Here is a 16,195-nt window from a genome sequence, read left to right as displayed (position 1 = left end):
TGATGTCACACAGACTTAATATGCAATTTTGGTTGTGATACTTTTTACGATCTTGGACATGTGATGATCTGTGAACCTAAGTTTCTCCATATTTAAAAAAGAGGAAATAATTCGTACAAGGATGTTGCTGTGATTAAATGAGAGAGTATGTAATTTAGCAGTCCGTGTGAGGATTAATTGGTGCTATTGTTGTTAACCTTAATAAAAGTTATTATAACTGCCAAGGGAAAGAGTCTAAAGGCCTCATAGGATTTAGCAAGTGGGATTTCTGACTTTTCGAGGACAGGTTTAGCATGACGACAGAGAGACCAGACCAGAATGCAGTTAGTGGCAGAAATCATAGACTGTCATAATTATTCATGTGATTATTTGATTACTGTCTGTCTTTTCTGAGACTCAGAACTCTGTGAGGGTGGGAAAGATTTTCTGTACTTTTATATTAGCTTCTGGCATTGTGCTTGAAGTATAGTCAGTCCTCAGTAAATACTTCTTGAATAGAAATTATTTAGGCACTTTGGTTCTCCCGACCCCCTCCCCTAAGCCCCTCATATTAAATATGTCATGTAGTCCATTTATTAGTGTGTTTGTTTCAAGTTCTAGCTTCAGATGCCTCTAGCTCTCTGCTACCAATGGTATTTCCTCTGGATGTTTTGTAAATTGAAGGTGGCCTTGGTAGGCTAGTGGAATGGTGCAGGCTGGTCCAGAAACACCAGTATATTGAGTTAGGGATTTGAGAGCTTCAGGTTTCCTGCTCATGTGACTCCTTAGAAATACCTCTCAATTTTCCCCTGACCATGCCTTTGTTTTCCTGAGGATACCCGGGATCGCTCACCTGTGTTTTCCTCTCTTAACATCACCATACTCTGCTACCATCTACTATTTCTTCAGGCTCTTCTGATGCATTTGACTCTACCTCTGAAGTGTGAGCTGTTTTAAAGCTTTTACTATTGTTTATAATGAAAGAACAGACAGTGCAAAAAACTCTTTTACTATTATTACTTCTTTACTGAAACCTTACAAACTTTACCCTAATGTCTGTATGGGGTGCTAGAGGAAGACTTTTAGGGGAATTTATTCTTTCTACCCCAAAGTTTTAAGCATAAGTCTTACATGGTACTGAGACATCTGAGTGTAGTTTCTGTTAGAGCCCTTGAGTCAGTTTCCACCTCTGCTTCCTACTTAACCTTGAGCAAATTGATTATTCCATTCCTCAGTTTCTTCATCTGTAAAATGGGGATACTATTAGTTTCTACCTCATAAGGTTGTTAATAGGATTAATGTGAGATTATATATCTGCATGCCTGTCCATTAGTTGAAAATAATGCCTTGCAGTGCTAAGTACTCAATAAATGTTATTGTTGTGCTGCCTCTCCTTTTGGTATGTGCAAGGCTCTAGGAATTTAGAGATGAGTAAAAGAAAGTTCCTGGTGTCAGAAAAGTGAGAAAAGGAGAGAAGGGGCAAGCAGATACTTGCAGTACATTATGGTAAATTGAATAGTAGAGATACATACATAGTGCATCCTACAAGGTGGTGAGATGGAGACATCATTTGTGTTCAGGCTGACTAGGGAAAGGTCAGGAAAGGCTGATGAAGGAGAGACTGAAGCAGAATTTGAAGGATGAGTTCTTAGTTCCTGAGAGGAAGGAGTTTGACAGGTGGAGGTTCTATAGATCATAATACCTAGGAACTTTTAAGAGAAAATTGCATATTTTTGGTTAGGGTCCCAGCCTGCTAAACCTTTGGGGACTGGGAATCTGTTTGGGATTGTTTTCTTTGTTTTTTTCTTTTGTTTTTAACAAAAGAGCTTCTCAGGACTCATCGATGCTCATAATTTGCTATGTGGAAACCATTGCCAAGCCATTTTCAAAATGATTTAGGAGTTTTGGTTTTGGGAAACTAAAGTGAATACCATATTGTCATTTAATGAATCAATTAATGGTTTTATTGTTTGTATGATAAATGTTCAACCAGGTGGGTAAGATAAACCTACTTTTAGATTATACTTCATTACTTAGGAAATCTGATATTTTATAAATGAAATAGCATTCTGTCATATTAAAGTTATATTGAGACCAGTACTTTATTAAGCATGTGGATGGATATCAGAGTATCCAAAGATTTTTAGCTTTAGGAACTATTTTTGTAGAATAACTGGCATAATTAATTATTTGCAAAATTATGTATGTGTACTGGGATGATGATAAGAAAGAATGTTTATTTTATTTTTTTTAAGAAAGAATGTTTAAATCAGAATTACTGGGGTAGTCTATAGTTGATTTGTATTCATAGCAGTAGGACATGTTGTAGTATTTATTAATATGCTGTGTTTTTGGGGTATAGTCAGCAGATATTAATGATGAAATATCTTACAAAAACACAAGCTTGTTGAATTAAAATAGTAAGAATGAAGAATTTGCAAATGGAAGGACAAAAATATTTGTACTCTGCAGTTAGCTGTTCAGAGTATTTTATTAATAAAGCCTTTTTCAAAAGACATGTTAAAGAATTTAATACAGTTCTTTTTTTTAAAGATTTTATTTATTCATGAGAGATAGAGAGAGGCAGAGACATAGGCAGAGGGAGAAACAGGCTACCCACAAGGAGCCTGATGTAGAACTTGATCCTGGACCCTGATCCTGGGCCCCAGGATCACCCCCTGAGCCGAAGGCAGACAGACGCTCAACCACAGAGCCACCCAGGCATCCCAATACAATTCTTTAATGAAAATACTTTCATTTTGATCTAGAGAGCTGTAGAGGGTGCTGTATCATAAGGAGTAGCATCTGAACTGGTTTTAACTAATTATAAGAATTCCTTTAGGCCAGACCATCAAAGTGTAAGTCAAAGATTACCAAGCCGTATAATGAGAATGTATTTTAGGTGGGTATGTTTTAGGTTCAGAAGAGTATCATTAGAGGAAAGAGTGTTAGAACAAAATGGAATTTAAAAACCTGGCAGACTATATATATAGAAGTTGTTTTTGTTAAGCCAGAAGTCTGGCTTTTCTGCTGATTAATTTATTATTCAGATAGGAGTTTTGTAAATTTCAAACTTTACAGGTCCCTATTATTTCTGGTTTAATGGTGATTTTAGAAAACTTGAGGTAAAATTATCTGATAAAACTTTTATTTTAAAGGATTGCTGTTAGAAATCAATTTTTAGTGACTTTGGATTTGGTTTCACCAGTGCTGAAGAATTTAGAGATTATTTGAACTTTGTCAAGTTAGGTGAAGTAATATATTTTGGAATAAAAAGCAATAAGTTAGCTATGTTTAAAAGATAAGGAAAATTTTAGGTAAGTATCTATCTTCTAAAATGTAGCAACTTTAAAGGATTCTCACCCAGAGTTTGCCAGGAATTTCTTCCATTACCCTGAAACCATATTTTAAATATTTATTATGAAGTTTTATACTTTATAGTTTTTTATGCTTTATAGTTTCTTTAAAATAATAAGCAGGAATTTGTCCTCCCATTACCCCCCAAAAGTGAAAGTATTTTCTTTTGTTGTGGGTTAAAGGTTTGCTATTGTTCAAGCTTTTTTATTAAACAAGTGTACTTTGTTTTTTTGTTTTGTTTTGCTTTTGTTTTTTTAAACTCTCAAGGCACCACCTTCCATGGTTAATAATGAACAACGCCAGCATGCAGAACACATATTCTTATCATTTAGGAAATCAAAATCACCATTTGCAGTTTGCAAGCATATTTTGGGTAAGTATTCACTTCAAAAATATTTTTGCAGAATCAAATCTCATTTCTATCTTGAATGTTAAGATATTTTAAATTCCTTTTAAAACAAGCAGGTTCGTATAGTTATAACTTTCCATTAATAATCACTATTCAAGTGGCTTTAAAGATATTCCATAAAGCCAGACAGAGAACTTTGTTTTTCCTTAGAATTTTCTTCCCCTAAATACAGTATTCAATAATTTGTTTTAATACTGACCATAACATGAAGGCTGTTAATGGTGGGGGGAAAATCTAATATACTTTTCAGTTGTTTTCAAGAGTCCTTTCACTTACCATAGCAAATATACTGTCATATATCATATCCTAGTGTTTTAAAATTATGATTATTTTTGGATGTTTCAAGTTTTTCTTTTAGCTTTTTTTCTGAAAAAAATTTTTAACCATGTAGTTGTGCTCCACTTGCTTAGCAAATATTAGTTCTGTGTAGATTATCACTGTATATTTTAAAACAAAGTGTTAATTTTTACTATTGTAAAAACGTTTTATTACTACCTCTTAGCTGGCATATGTACAGAAATGCTCTTTCCCTTAAAAATAATTGCAAAAGTTACAATTCTTGTCCAAAAATGGTATTTTCTAAGAGATACAGTCTTCTGCCTCTTAACATATTTTTCAATAATCAGAGATTTTATTGGTTATTGTTATTTTATAACTTAATTATTGTTGGCTCTACTTATTGGAGCCATTTTTCGTAACCAATATACTCTGAGTTATCCTTCACCATAAAATTGATTAGTTGTGTATTAAGAACTAAAATATCTGATCTTTTATTCTTGTGCTTTTTGTGAGACTTAACTGTTAGCCACTAGCACTCTGGTTTCCAGATTGAAATAGCCTATAATTAGCATTATGTTAAAAGTGCTTTTCATATAAGGAATTATAAATGAGTTGTTAGATTGGAGTAAAAAGAGCCCTGCTGTGGGTACTGTGAGATCTGTGCACCAGTGATGCCTGTTGCATGGTAACAACTTGAGGATGTCACTTAGCCTTTTTTTCATCTGTAAGACGGCAACATTGGGACCATTTTCCTTAATGGACTTGGTTGCTTTAAGCTGTTATGAGGCACAAATGTAGTAACATTTAAAACCACCTTCTAAACAGTAACATAAGTGACCCCATTGCCTGATTTCAAAAGACATTTTAAAAATATGACAACCTTAGAAAAATGTTCTGTTCTCTATTTGCAAGGAACTAGCAGTGGTGGTGAAGGTGGCTCTGTCTCATTCAGGAGTTAGATCTTGTCATTAGAGGAATAGTTTTAATAACCACCTTTGGATTTCTAAGTGAGGCAGTTTTGATCTTTTTTTTTCTTCTTTTTTTAATGGTCAGTTTTTATACTTTGGGTGAATTTGTTTCTGGCGCCAAGAAAATTTGTTACCGTATGCCTGTGGGGAATATTCGATTCAATGTTAAATTACAAGAAGCAAAACTAAAGATCACAATCAAGAATTTAAGGGAGCCTTCATCTTTACATCCTTGAAATTATTCAGCATTTAGAAATTAGATTTAGAAAACCATTGTATTAAACTATTCACCTAAAGTAATTTGAGTCTGATTTTTATGGCATATGCCTTAACTACATTAATTAGGATTCCATCATTTTCATCTGACTTTCTATGATAATCCAGTTATCATTCTGTATTAGTTGGGAAATAGTTGATCTAAGTTTGTAAGTATTTTTTTTTTAGAGTGTATTTGTTTATACGACTCTTTCCTTTTTAGAGTTTGTATATTTTATGAAGTACTATTGCTTTGTTATGATTTGAGCTTGTTTTGGTATACCTTTGCTTTCCTGATAAAAATTTCTAGAGAATAGTATTGCTAGTTCCCACTGTGCTTGAGACATTAACTATTTAAAAGGTTGAGTGCATGTATAATAAGCATAATCTAATCATTAATGTACTGCAAAGCCCTGTGTTACATTAATGTTTACATCTAAACTTCACAGAAAATCTTTCAGCTCCTTACTCAGTTGCCACCAGCACAGAAGGGTTAATTCCTCTAAGAAGACTTCTCATACAAGTGGCAGTCAATCGCAGTTCAGAATTTTCACATTCTTATTTAGCGTTAATATGTCATTTTTATACAATGGGTGATATATTCTAGTAAAGGGGAGACGTTCTTTTGATGCTTCCCTTTTCTGGCCTCTTAAAATTCTTCCTTCCCACTTCTGTCTTAAGTTTTATTATGTTTCTTGTTTTTCCTCATTTCTTTCTCTTCTTCTTATTTTATTTTTATTCTAGGTTTACTTTTCCACTCTTCTCTGTGTGTGTGTGCACGCACGCGCATGTGCGTGTGCATGTTGCATGCCTGTGCATTTTATCAGAAGAGTACTTTTAGACTTCTTCACTTCAGAAGTCTTTGGCACTTAGGAATTTGCTAGTTTGGTCTGGTCAAATATGCATTCACAAATCCTGTGAGTTCTGTTCTTGTTAAAGTGCTACACCCAGCCAGTGAGAGATTGGTTCCATACTTCCGGAGCTAACTTTGTAGCATTCTTCTATCTTTTTTTCAGGGGGGAAATGAATTTCTTTAATTTCTTATCTCAGAAATGGTTGAAACAAAACAAAATGAAACCTGAGACTTTTCTTGATTGGTGTGCCTATGTATTATTAAGCAGACTCTGGAGCTTCTGTTGCTTACGCTTTGGACAGAAGTCTTTAAGCAGAGAGGTGATTGTATGTAGTAGCTGAACATCTGGGACTCGATTACTATAGTTTTAGTTTTCTTTTGAAAATATTTTTTGAACAGAATGTAGTGCTCTGCCTCTCATTATATACTTCACTTTAACTTTTGTCTTCATGGCTCTATGTAGTGTCAGATGGCTGACATTATAGAAATGAATTTTATTTACATAATTATTATTAAAGAGAGTTTACTATGGTAGGAAGTGAAAGCTTACTGCTAAAGTGGCCTAAAATAGTTTGTTATCTAGACAGTGTCGTGGTCAGTGGAGAATCACCCTAAAAGTATCAGAAATTCTAGGTAAGTTGTGATTTCCTCATGAAGACCTTGCAATTTTGAGCATCTTTAGAGCGGAGAGCAAGAATAAGGCTTGTTTGTCCATGTGAAGTCTGATCTTGCTAGTAGCTTCAAGAGTTCCATATAGGATATGGAACATTTATATTACATATTTGTACATTTATATTATGTGTAAGTGCAGTTTATGAAAGCTACTCATAAATTTTATGAGAAAGTATAATTCATTAGGCTAGGAAAATTCCTCCTTTTAAATTTGGAATTTGGCTTTTCTTTTTTTCAGATTCCTCCATTCTTAGAGTAAGCTTCTTATGGGAGTAGTAATTTAGATATGCCTATTTAATATCAAACAGCTATTTAAGAAGGAGTTATCTTGGAAACTTTTTTTTTTTTTAAGATTTTATTTATTCGTGAGAGACAGAGAGGGGTGGGGGCAGAGACCGGCAGAGGGAGAAGCAGGCTCCATGCAGGGATCCCAACGTGAGACTCTGATCCCAGGTCTCCAGGATCGTGTCCTGGGCTGAAAGCAGCACTAAACCGCTGAGCCACCCAGGCTGCCCATCTTGGAAACTTTTGAAAGTCACTTGCCTTCTGCAGTTATTTCCTCCTCCATTCCTTGCAAAAAGGAGGAGAAGGCAGGAAGAATGGGTTGGATATAAGCACAGTTAGAAATAAGCATGTTTCATTGCTTATGAAAACAAGAAGGTGCTTGCTTGGTCTTCTCTTCATTGGCATATGCTCTTAGGGGCGGGTTAGTGTTGCTCAACGAACATTTATCAGCCATGTGACCTTGAATTTCTTCTCTTAATCTCTTGGTGCATCAATACTTTCTTCACCTGTAAAATGCAGGAAATGAATTAGATTATCTTTGGAATTGTATTTCCAAAATTTTGTGAGTCCCTAAGATTTTGCTTCTTTGTTAAAACCCATAGTTAAGGATTTTAGGTTTCTTGTCCCTAAAATTTTTATTATTTCAATAGAAAATGAAATTAGGCCATCAGTCATTTATTTTCAAGAAGAGGTTTATAGTAAGATTACTTGAATTACTTTTATGAAGCAGTACCATATTTCTCCTTAAGCGATCTAAATAGATACAGCTAGTTTCTGTTTCAAATCCTCTTTGAATAAAACACCCCCCCCCTCGTGGAACTTTAAACACATCTTTTTATAATAGGTTTACATTTTTGGAAGCTGTTGCTTTATTTATTGACAATATTTTAAGGTTTCTAAATTTTTGTGAGTTCTGATTATCATCTTAATTAGGATTCATGTTAAAATAGCATGGAATAATCAAACTTAAAAAAAAAAAGTCCGAATTGGTTCCTCCCCCTACTAGTTTTCATATGTTCAAAACTCATATGTAGTAGTCTAAATTGATTGGAATTTAGTAGGGTATACCTTTTCTCATGCGTTTTTATAACTTATTGTGTCAAGATCACTTACAAGATTTTTAAATGACCTAAGTTTGAGTAGGAGAGAAAATGATGTGCCTGACTATATCTTCATGCTCTTCTGATAAATTCTTGAAGGTGCCATTCTATGCCTCGAGTTAATTTCTCATGGCTTTCAGATACTCATGTCTAGTGATCTGGCAAATAACCTGCAATCTAATCATAGACTTTTTCATGGATTTCATGTGATGGTTATTTTTTAGAACTTCAGAAAATTTCTACTTTTTCTTGACTTCATTTTGACTGTTTCTCCCTTTTGATAATGCTGTTTGGAAACCGATTGTAGTGGTACTGGTGAATGAAAGAAAAAATAGAAAATTAAAATATTTCTTACATATGTTAATTTTCTATGTTTTCTTTCCCTCCTGATTCAGTTTTTAGTTCAGAAACTATAATTTGCTAGGCTGGGTTTTTCTAAGTGTAGCTTTGGAATTTGACTCAGTTTGATCAGTATTGCAATCAGAAAATTCACAAGAACTTCTCACCTTGTGTAAATGTGACTTAATTTTTTTTTTAACATTTTGAGAAATGTAACCAGAAAGTGATCGTGTTTATTTCTGAACTTGCTATTGGAGATGGGCCATCCTGCTGAAAGCTTAATCACTTAACAAATATTTTAACAGCATGGCTCATCCCAAATAGTAATGTTCAAAGACTAGTTTCAGATATTTTGTAGATATGAAGCTCTATTTTGCACAGGGTGAGAATCTCTTAGGAAATTTTATGATTGCTTTATATTTTTATTTTTATTTTTTTTAAAGCTGTGTTATTTTTTAGTTCTTCATGCTTTGGAAGTAACAGTTGAAGAGAGGTGAGGAAAGTTTGTGAAAATTGTGATCGGTGATTAGCTGCCACCTGCCTGGGTGTCTTCTGAGAGGAACTAACCTCTTTGTGGTGCTAGAGCAAGGTCACTGGATTAAAAAAAGAACAGGTAACCATCTTATTCCTTGTCTGAAAAGTTCTGTTTTTAAATTAATAAATGCAGAAAGTTCAAAGGAAGATGAACCACTGTTTAAAGAAAATTTCTAATTTTCTCTTCAGAAACAAGTAAAGTGGACTATGTCCTCTTTCAAGCTGCCACAGCCATAATGGAAGCAGTTGTCCGAGAGTGGATTCTCTTGGAAAAAGGTAGCATCGAGTCACTGCGAACATTCCTTTTAACCTATGTCTTACAAAGGCCTAAGTAAGTATGTGGTGGAGATACTGCTAAAATACTTTTGCTGTGCTTTTTTTAAACTTTTTTTTCTTTATTGTAATGATATATGTTTATGGTTAAGCTCTGCTTGGGGCTTCTATTTTAAAAACACACACACATGGTTGTGGGTTGCTTTTGGTACTTAATAAACTATTTAAGCTTATGGAACTATGTCTTGTTTCTTTGAAAAGATTATTCTGGATGTTAGGGTTTTTTGTGTTGGTTTAGTTCCAAAGATTTTGGTTATAAATAAAAGTTGATCTTGGACTCCAGAGAAAATCCTTTGTACTTCTTCTTTTGGTACTTGGTATGTATTATAAGACATAGGTGAGTATCCTATGACAGGTGAAGAGGGAAATCTAAGTACCATTAACAAACCAAGTGTTTGGTTTGTTATCACTTGGTTCATATCACTTGGTTCTATATATATATATATGCATCACTTGGTTGTATATATATATATATATATATACATATATATATATATAAAATCAAGTAAACTGGTGTATGTATTTATACACACACACACACAGAAATGTACATTAATAAGGTTGTAGAAGAGAAAGCACCAAATTCTTTTAGTAGTGTCTTTTGGAAAATGGATCAGTTTTCTTTTTTTTTATATTTTTTTATTTTTTTATTTTTATTTTTTTTTTTGGATCAGTTTTCAGAAATAGGGTAAAAGGAAGTTTCCTTTTTGTGTTATACCATTCTATTATTTGAACATTTTATGAGATTTGTACATTCATTGCTTATATATTTTTTTAATATGAGGAAAATTGTCAGTCACAGAACTTTGGGGAGAAATTCATTTGCTGGGATGGCTGGGTGGCTCAGGTTAAGCGTCTGACTTGATTTCAGCTCAGGTCTTGATCTCAGAGTCATGAGTTTAAGCCCTGCCTTGGGGTCCATGCCGGACATGGAGCCTACTTTAAAAAAAAAAAAAAAGGAAAGAAAAAGAAATTCATTTATTACTTACCTTTTTTTTTTAAGTCCCCCAGATACCAAGTCTTCTTTTAGGAAGAGGCAGTGCACATTGTGTGTATGCCATTTGTGCAGTTGGACAATTGAATACTTTTTGCGTAGATGTTAATTTCCAAATTCAACGAAGAAAACGTTATGTAATCAGAAAGGCTAATAATTAGGAATGTGTTGAATGGCATTAAACATGCATAAAGCTTTAAAACTAAAGCATACCTTGTTCCTACTGATTATTCACTAACATTCTCTGAGTTCATAATGTTTAATAATAATTACTGACATGAATTTAGCACACAGTTTAGCGCTAGTTGCTTTACGTATAGAAGAATGCATGAGAGAAAAAAGGCAAGATATACCTAGCCTATAAACATTACAGGTGTAATGGGTAACGTTTTCTGTAGGTGAGTGGATACAGATGTAGGTAAAGGGAAGGTTTGGCTTGGAAACCAAAAAAACTGTTTTTTCCAGTTTTAATAGAATAAGGAAAAATTGATCGGATTTCAAATCTTTCTCTTCTTCATGCTGGTTTTCTTCTTTATTTAAATTTGAATTTGTTGTTTGATGAGGCCATTTGGGTGTGATGTGATACTGGCTTGCCTGGAGCTGCTCATTGAACCCCCACCTTCCCCATATTGGAACCACTGAACTGTGGAGAGTTCGGTAAACTTAAATGTGTGGTAGATTTTGATTGTGTTTGTATATGTGCGTGGGTGTGATCTCTTGTATTTTCCAAAATAGTCTCATTCTTAAATAATTTTCATTATTTCAGAAGCTACTTTAGAGCTGATTATAGAGTTCTACACTGAAATAGTTCACTTATATATTTTCTCCCAAACTCTGTAAAAAACTTTCAGCAAATTTGAAAGAAGAGTACAGTGAACATACACATACTTTTTTCCTAGTAGGAGCTTAGTTAACACTTGTCACATTTGATTTCTCTAATCTATGTGCATTTCTCCCCGAACCACCTGAAAGTATGCAGCAGAAATGTAATCTAATTCTCATTCTGTATTTTCATTTCCCTAGTTGTTTGAGTAATGTTATTAATATTCTTTCCTCCTTTATAGGTTGTTTGATCCAGGATTTAACCACAGATTATGTGTCGTATTTAGTTATGTCTCTTTTAATCTAGAATAATTTTACCCTTTTTTGTTTTTCATGACACAGCCAATTTTATTTTATAGAATTTCCTACAGTGTGGACTTGAGTCAAGTGGAAATTGTTGGTATACTACTTAGATAACATATTATGAATCTTATGTTCATAGTATTGTATATTTCTCATTTGGTCCACAGAATTTTTTCCTCTTAATTGGATAAAATTTGCTTAGTCAAATGGAAGTTGCACTTGACAGTATGCAGAGTGGTTGAGAAAGGGACTGTGATTTCCACGTCTGTCAGTCTGTGTGCAGGGGCAGATTTTTTACCCTCTTCGTGCATTAGTTTTTTTAATTGTTGTTATTACTTAACTATTAGAGTTAATATTTGTTTTATTCAAAAGATAGTTGTGAGGATTGAATGTATTAATTTTTGTGAAATTAATTTATAGGAAGCCTTGCATATCATAAGCACCAACAAATGTTAGCCATTATTATTTATTTTCCTAGTAGGTTAATTCTTGCCAAGTGGAGTTCCTTAAAAGTAGGTTTATGAAAAAAAAAAAAGTAGCTTTATGGAGGTGCCTGGGCAACTCAGTTGGTTGAGCATCAGACTCTTGGTTTTGGCTCAGGTCATGATTTCAGGGTCGAGGGATCAAACCCTGGGTCAGGCTCCCTGCTTAGCAGGGAGTCTGGAGATTCTCTCCCTCTGCCCCTGCCCCCACATATGCATGCACTCAATCAAATAAATCTTTTAAAAAATAAATAAAGCTAACTTTATGTACATTTTCTAGTAGTAGTTAGTGTATTTGAAATTATTGTGTGTCCCCCTACCCCCTTCCCAAAAAATAGAAAAATTCACTTTGGTCAGCTCCTGTTTTTCCACGTAATAGAATTTCTGCATTTATTTGTTAATGAATATTTCAAGTCTATTTGAAGGAGTATTTTTCACTTTAGACTTGACATAGACTTGTTTGTTTGTATAAATGTGTAGTAAATGCCTATTGTGTGTTGTGGGGAGCCCTCTTTGGTAATGTCGCACTCTCTGAAGAAAGTGGCATCACAATCTTGGCAGAAGACATAGACATTTAGAGACCCAGAAGTGCATGGGCATTGTGCCAGGAACTGAAAGAAGCTCAGTCAGGTATCTGTAGTTTTGAGTGTATGTGGATGGAGGGAAATTAGAGAGGGCAGCAGGTGTCTGACCATGAAGGCCTTGGAAGTGAGTGTATCATTTATGTTCAAATGGAGACACTTTCCAGGGTTAAAGAAAATACTGTTAGTAAGTAACGAGGTAAGACAATGGGTAAATTGGGATTGTCCAAAGAAAGCTAGGCTGGGTCCTACTGCTTGTAAGCCATGTTGAGGAATTTGGGGTTTATCCCAAGCTCATGGTTGTTGTATCCTTGTGGCATTTTAGAGTCTGGATTATAAGGTTCAGAGTTCTGTTTTCTGACCTTTACTTTTAAAAAAAGGTTGTGAAAAGAAAATTAAATATCTGTGTCCTGTGGTCTAATGGACTTTGTAGAATGCCTCCACTTAGAATCAGTGCTTCTGCCATCACATTGTGGAGCACAATTTAGATAGGAAAATTTTTAAAGTCTTAAAAATTTGTATGTGTCCATAATATATGTTGGGTAGCTAGCTTGTTGCCTTTTCACATTAAAGGGAATGAATTTAAGATTATACTAGTACTGGTTAGAGCAAGTGCATGAGCAGGGTGAGGGGCAGAGGGAGAAGCAGACACCCCCCCACCCGCCGCCCCGGCTGGTCAGGGAGCCTGATGTGGGGCTCGATTCCAGGACCCTGGGATCATGACCTGAGCTGAAGGCAGATGCTTAACTCACTTAGCCACCCAGGCGTCCCCAGAATTTCTTTTAATTGTTAGAATCATAATCTGGCTCTTAGTGAACTGACTTGCATCTATTGAATACTGCCTGAATCAGCTAACACTTATATAGGACTTAGTATGCACTGGGTACAGTTTTAAGAACCTTTAATCCTAGTAACAGCCCTGTTACCTCCTTTTAATAGATGAGAGAGCTTGAGGCTCTGAGACTCTCTTGCTCAGGGTCACATAGCCAGTAAATGATGGAAAGCAGAATCAAATCTGAATCTTATCACTCTAGAAGCTGTGCATAACCAGTAGGCTCTACACTATCCTCAGATAGAAGCGGTGTTTTAGTTGCTTCAGGCAGTGAGAAATTTGGGAGTATTTTTATATATTAGATTCATGTAAAGGTTTTCATAATGATTTTTATGTTTTACAGCCTCCAAAAGTATGTTCGGGAACAGATTCTATTAGCAGTAGCAGTAATTGTAAAACGAGGATCCTTAGATAAATCAATTGACTGCAAAAGCATTTTTCATGAAGTCAGCCAGTTGATAAGTAGTGGCAATCCCACTGTGGTAAGTGTGCTGTCTGTATTTATAAATATTTAAAATTTTTTATTTTGTATGAGACAACATAACAACACTAATGATATCTATATTAAAGAACAAGTACACAGTGTAAGAATCAAGCAGTTTTCATTTGTTCATGTTTTCTTTTAGTCCTTTTTTATATTTACATACTATAGATATATAGTGTACTTTGCTTTTTCATTTGATTTTGTTTTTACACATTGCCAGTGTTCATAATCATCATTTTAATTGTATAAAATACTATAAGCTAATACACTGTAATATTCTTAAACATTTCTTTTATATTGAGCATTTTCCCTCATTTAATAAACTGATAACTACTATTGATAATAGAAATGTTTGAATAAAATATAAAGTGGCATGTGATGTAACAAAAATTATTTGTTGCTATACTAATGGGTTGAAGTATACTTTGGCCACTAGGTGTTAACTGAAGAAATTTGAGAACCCTTGTTTTTGACCAAATTACTATGGGGAACCTGTTTTTGCCCCTTTCAGTGTCCTGTCTACCTTTTGAGAACTAGTCATGCCTAGAGAGTGATTGGTGGTAGCCATTCTGTCAGAGGCAGAAGGATTGGAGTTGGTGTTAGTGATCAGCTATGATCCTTGGTTAGAACTTTTGACTGTTACCAGCTGAAGGATACTGTGAAGGAATTGGGATTGTTAATACCTGGCTCTTCTGATTTTCAGGTATTAAATCTTTAAATATTTTGGATAGTTTTTTTCATTTTACCAATTTCTTTAATCATTTGGAAGATACCTAGGTGAGGCTATGCACCTTACAACTCCTTTTGAATTAACTTTACATCTTCAGTGACCCCTCAGTGAATAGATTTTAATAATTTGATGGTTTGAGATTAGGATGGAGGTACATTTCTGGAGGGCTCTACACATTGTGCCTTACTTTCCATAGTATCTTGTATCTCCTGCCCCTCAACCTCTTATCGTAGGCAGATGCATACTCTCCTCTTTGCCTTAGCCATCTGTCCCTGACTCTGGCTTGGATCCCCAGTGTGATGTACCAGGGTCTCAACTAAAGGACTGCATAAGCAAGTTGTCAGGACTTTAGAACTTCCTCTACATACCCGAAGTATGTTTTATTTTTCCTTTGGAATACACCAGTGGTCGTATATCTATTCTCTTTTTTCCTTATAAGCTTTATTGAGGAATAATTTACTTGTGTTACTGTATCCATTTAAGATGTACACGTCTATGAATTGTGACAGTTATGTATGAACTGCCACCACAGTATAGATATAGAACAATTTTTGATCAAGAGTACTGCTCTCCAATAGAACTGTGTTGATGCAAATGTTCTGGATCTGTACTTCAATATGTAGCCGCTACACCAGACATGTGTGGCTTTGAGCATTTGAAATGTGGCTGGTGTGACTGAGGAACTGAGTTTTTATTTTTTCTTAATTGAAATTCAATAGTTACGTATAGTTTGTGGCAACCATATTGGACAGTGCAGTTCTAGAGACTTTGATAATCCAAAAGTCTCATTTTATGTTTGTTTTCACTTAATCTTGGTATTGGAAAGTTTAATTGTTTACATAAAACTGACAACTTCAAAAATGTGCATGTTTGAATCATTGCATTTTATGAGTCATTTTGGCTTTGTTTTATGTAGTGAGAAGCTCTCGAAAATAATCCTCAAGATTCTATTTAAAATTTTTGGATAAAAATGATTGGGATGCTTTTTACTTAGGTTAATCTTTATACTTTAACAGTCTCTGTTGGTACACATGGTCTCCATTTCTGATGATGAGCTTTGCTCTTGTCATGCTGATGCCTCAGAGTTGCCTACATTAGTTGTGTAATGATAATCTTGTTATATGCAGTGTTTGTTAGTATTCGTTGCCCAACTAATGGCCATGTGTGCAATCCAATGGTGGCTGTCAATTGATGTTTGAAGGAAAAACAAGTGGAGACTGTAACTAGCCAGAGGTGGTAGGGAAGGGGTACCTGCACTATGATGTTTATAGCAGTGTTGTCTACAATAGCCAAACTATAGAAAGAGCCCAAGTGTCCATTGTTTGACAAATAGATTAAGAAGATGTGGTATGTGTATATATATATATACACACAATGGTATATTACTCAGCCCTCAAAAAGAATGAAATCTTGTCATTTGCAGCAACATGGGTGGAGCTAGAGTATATTATGCTGAGCAGAATACGTCAGAGAAATGTTTCACTTACATGATTTCACTCGTAATTTAGGAAACAAAATAGATGAACATATGGGAAGGGAGGAGAAAAGAGAGGGAAGCAAACCATAAGAGACTCTTAACAATAGAGAAATGAGGATTGATGGAG

At 34.7% G+C, this 16,195-nt stretch overlaps 1 protein-coding gene across 1 annotated transcript in view; it reads left to right on the top strand.

The window, feature by feature from the left end:
- XPO4 (exportin 4) overlaps nt 1–16,195 on the top strand; it is a 124,218-nt gene that overhangs the window by 27,270 nt on the left and 80,753 nt on the right. The window contains exons 2-4 of the mRNA XM_055317417.1: nt 3,604–3,709; nt 9,220–9,361; nt 13,721–13,859. Coding sequence (XP_055173392.1) covers nt 3,604–3,709; nt 9,220–9,361; nt 13,721–13,859 — 387 coding nt within the window. The remainder of the gene's footprint in view (nt 1–3,603; nt 3,710–9,219; nt 9,362–13,720; nt 13,860–16,195) is intronic.

This window comes from Nyctereutes procyonoides, unplaced genomic scaffold (assembly GCF_905146905.1).
Source record: "Nyctereutes procyonoides isolate TBG_1078 unplaced genomic scaffold, NYPRO_anot_genome, whole genome shotgun sequence".
Lineage (NCBI taxonomy): Eukaryota > Metazoa > Chordata > Mammalia > Carnivora > Canidae > Nyctereutes > Nyctereutes procyonoides.
This window is presented reverse-complemented; position numbering and strand designations above follow the sequence as displayed.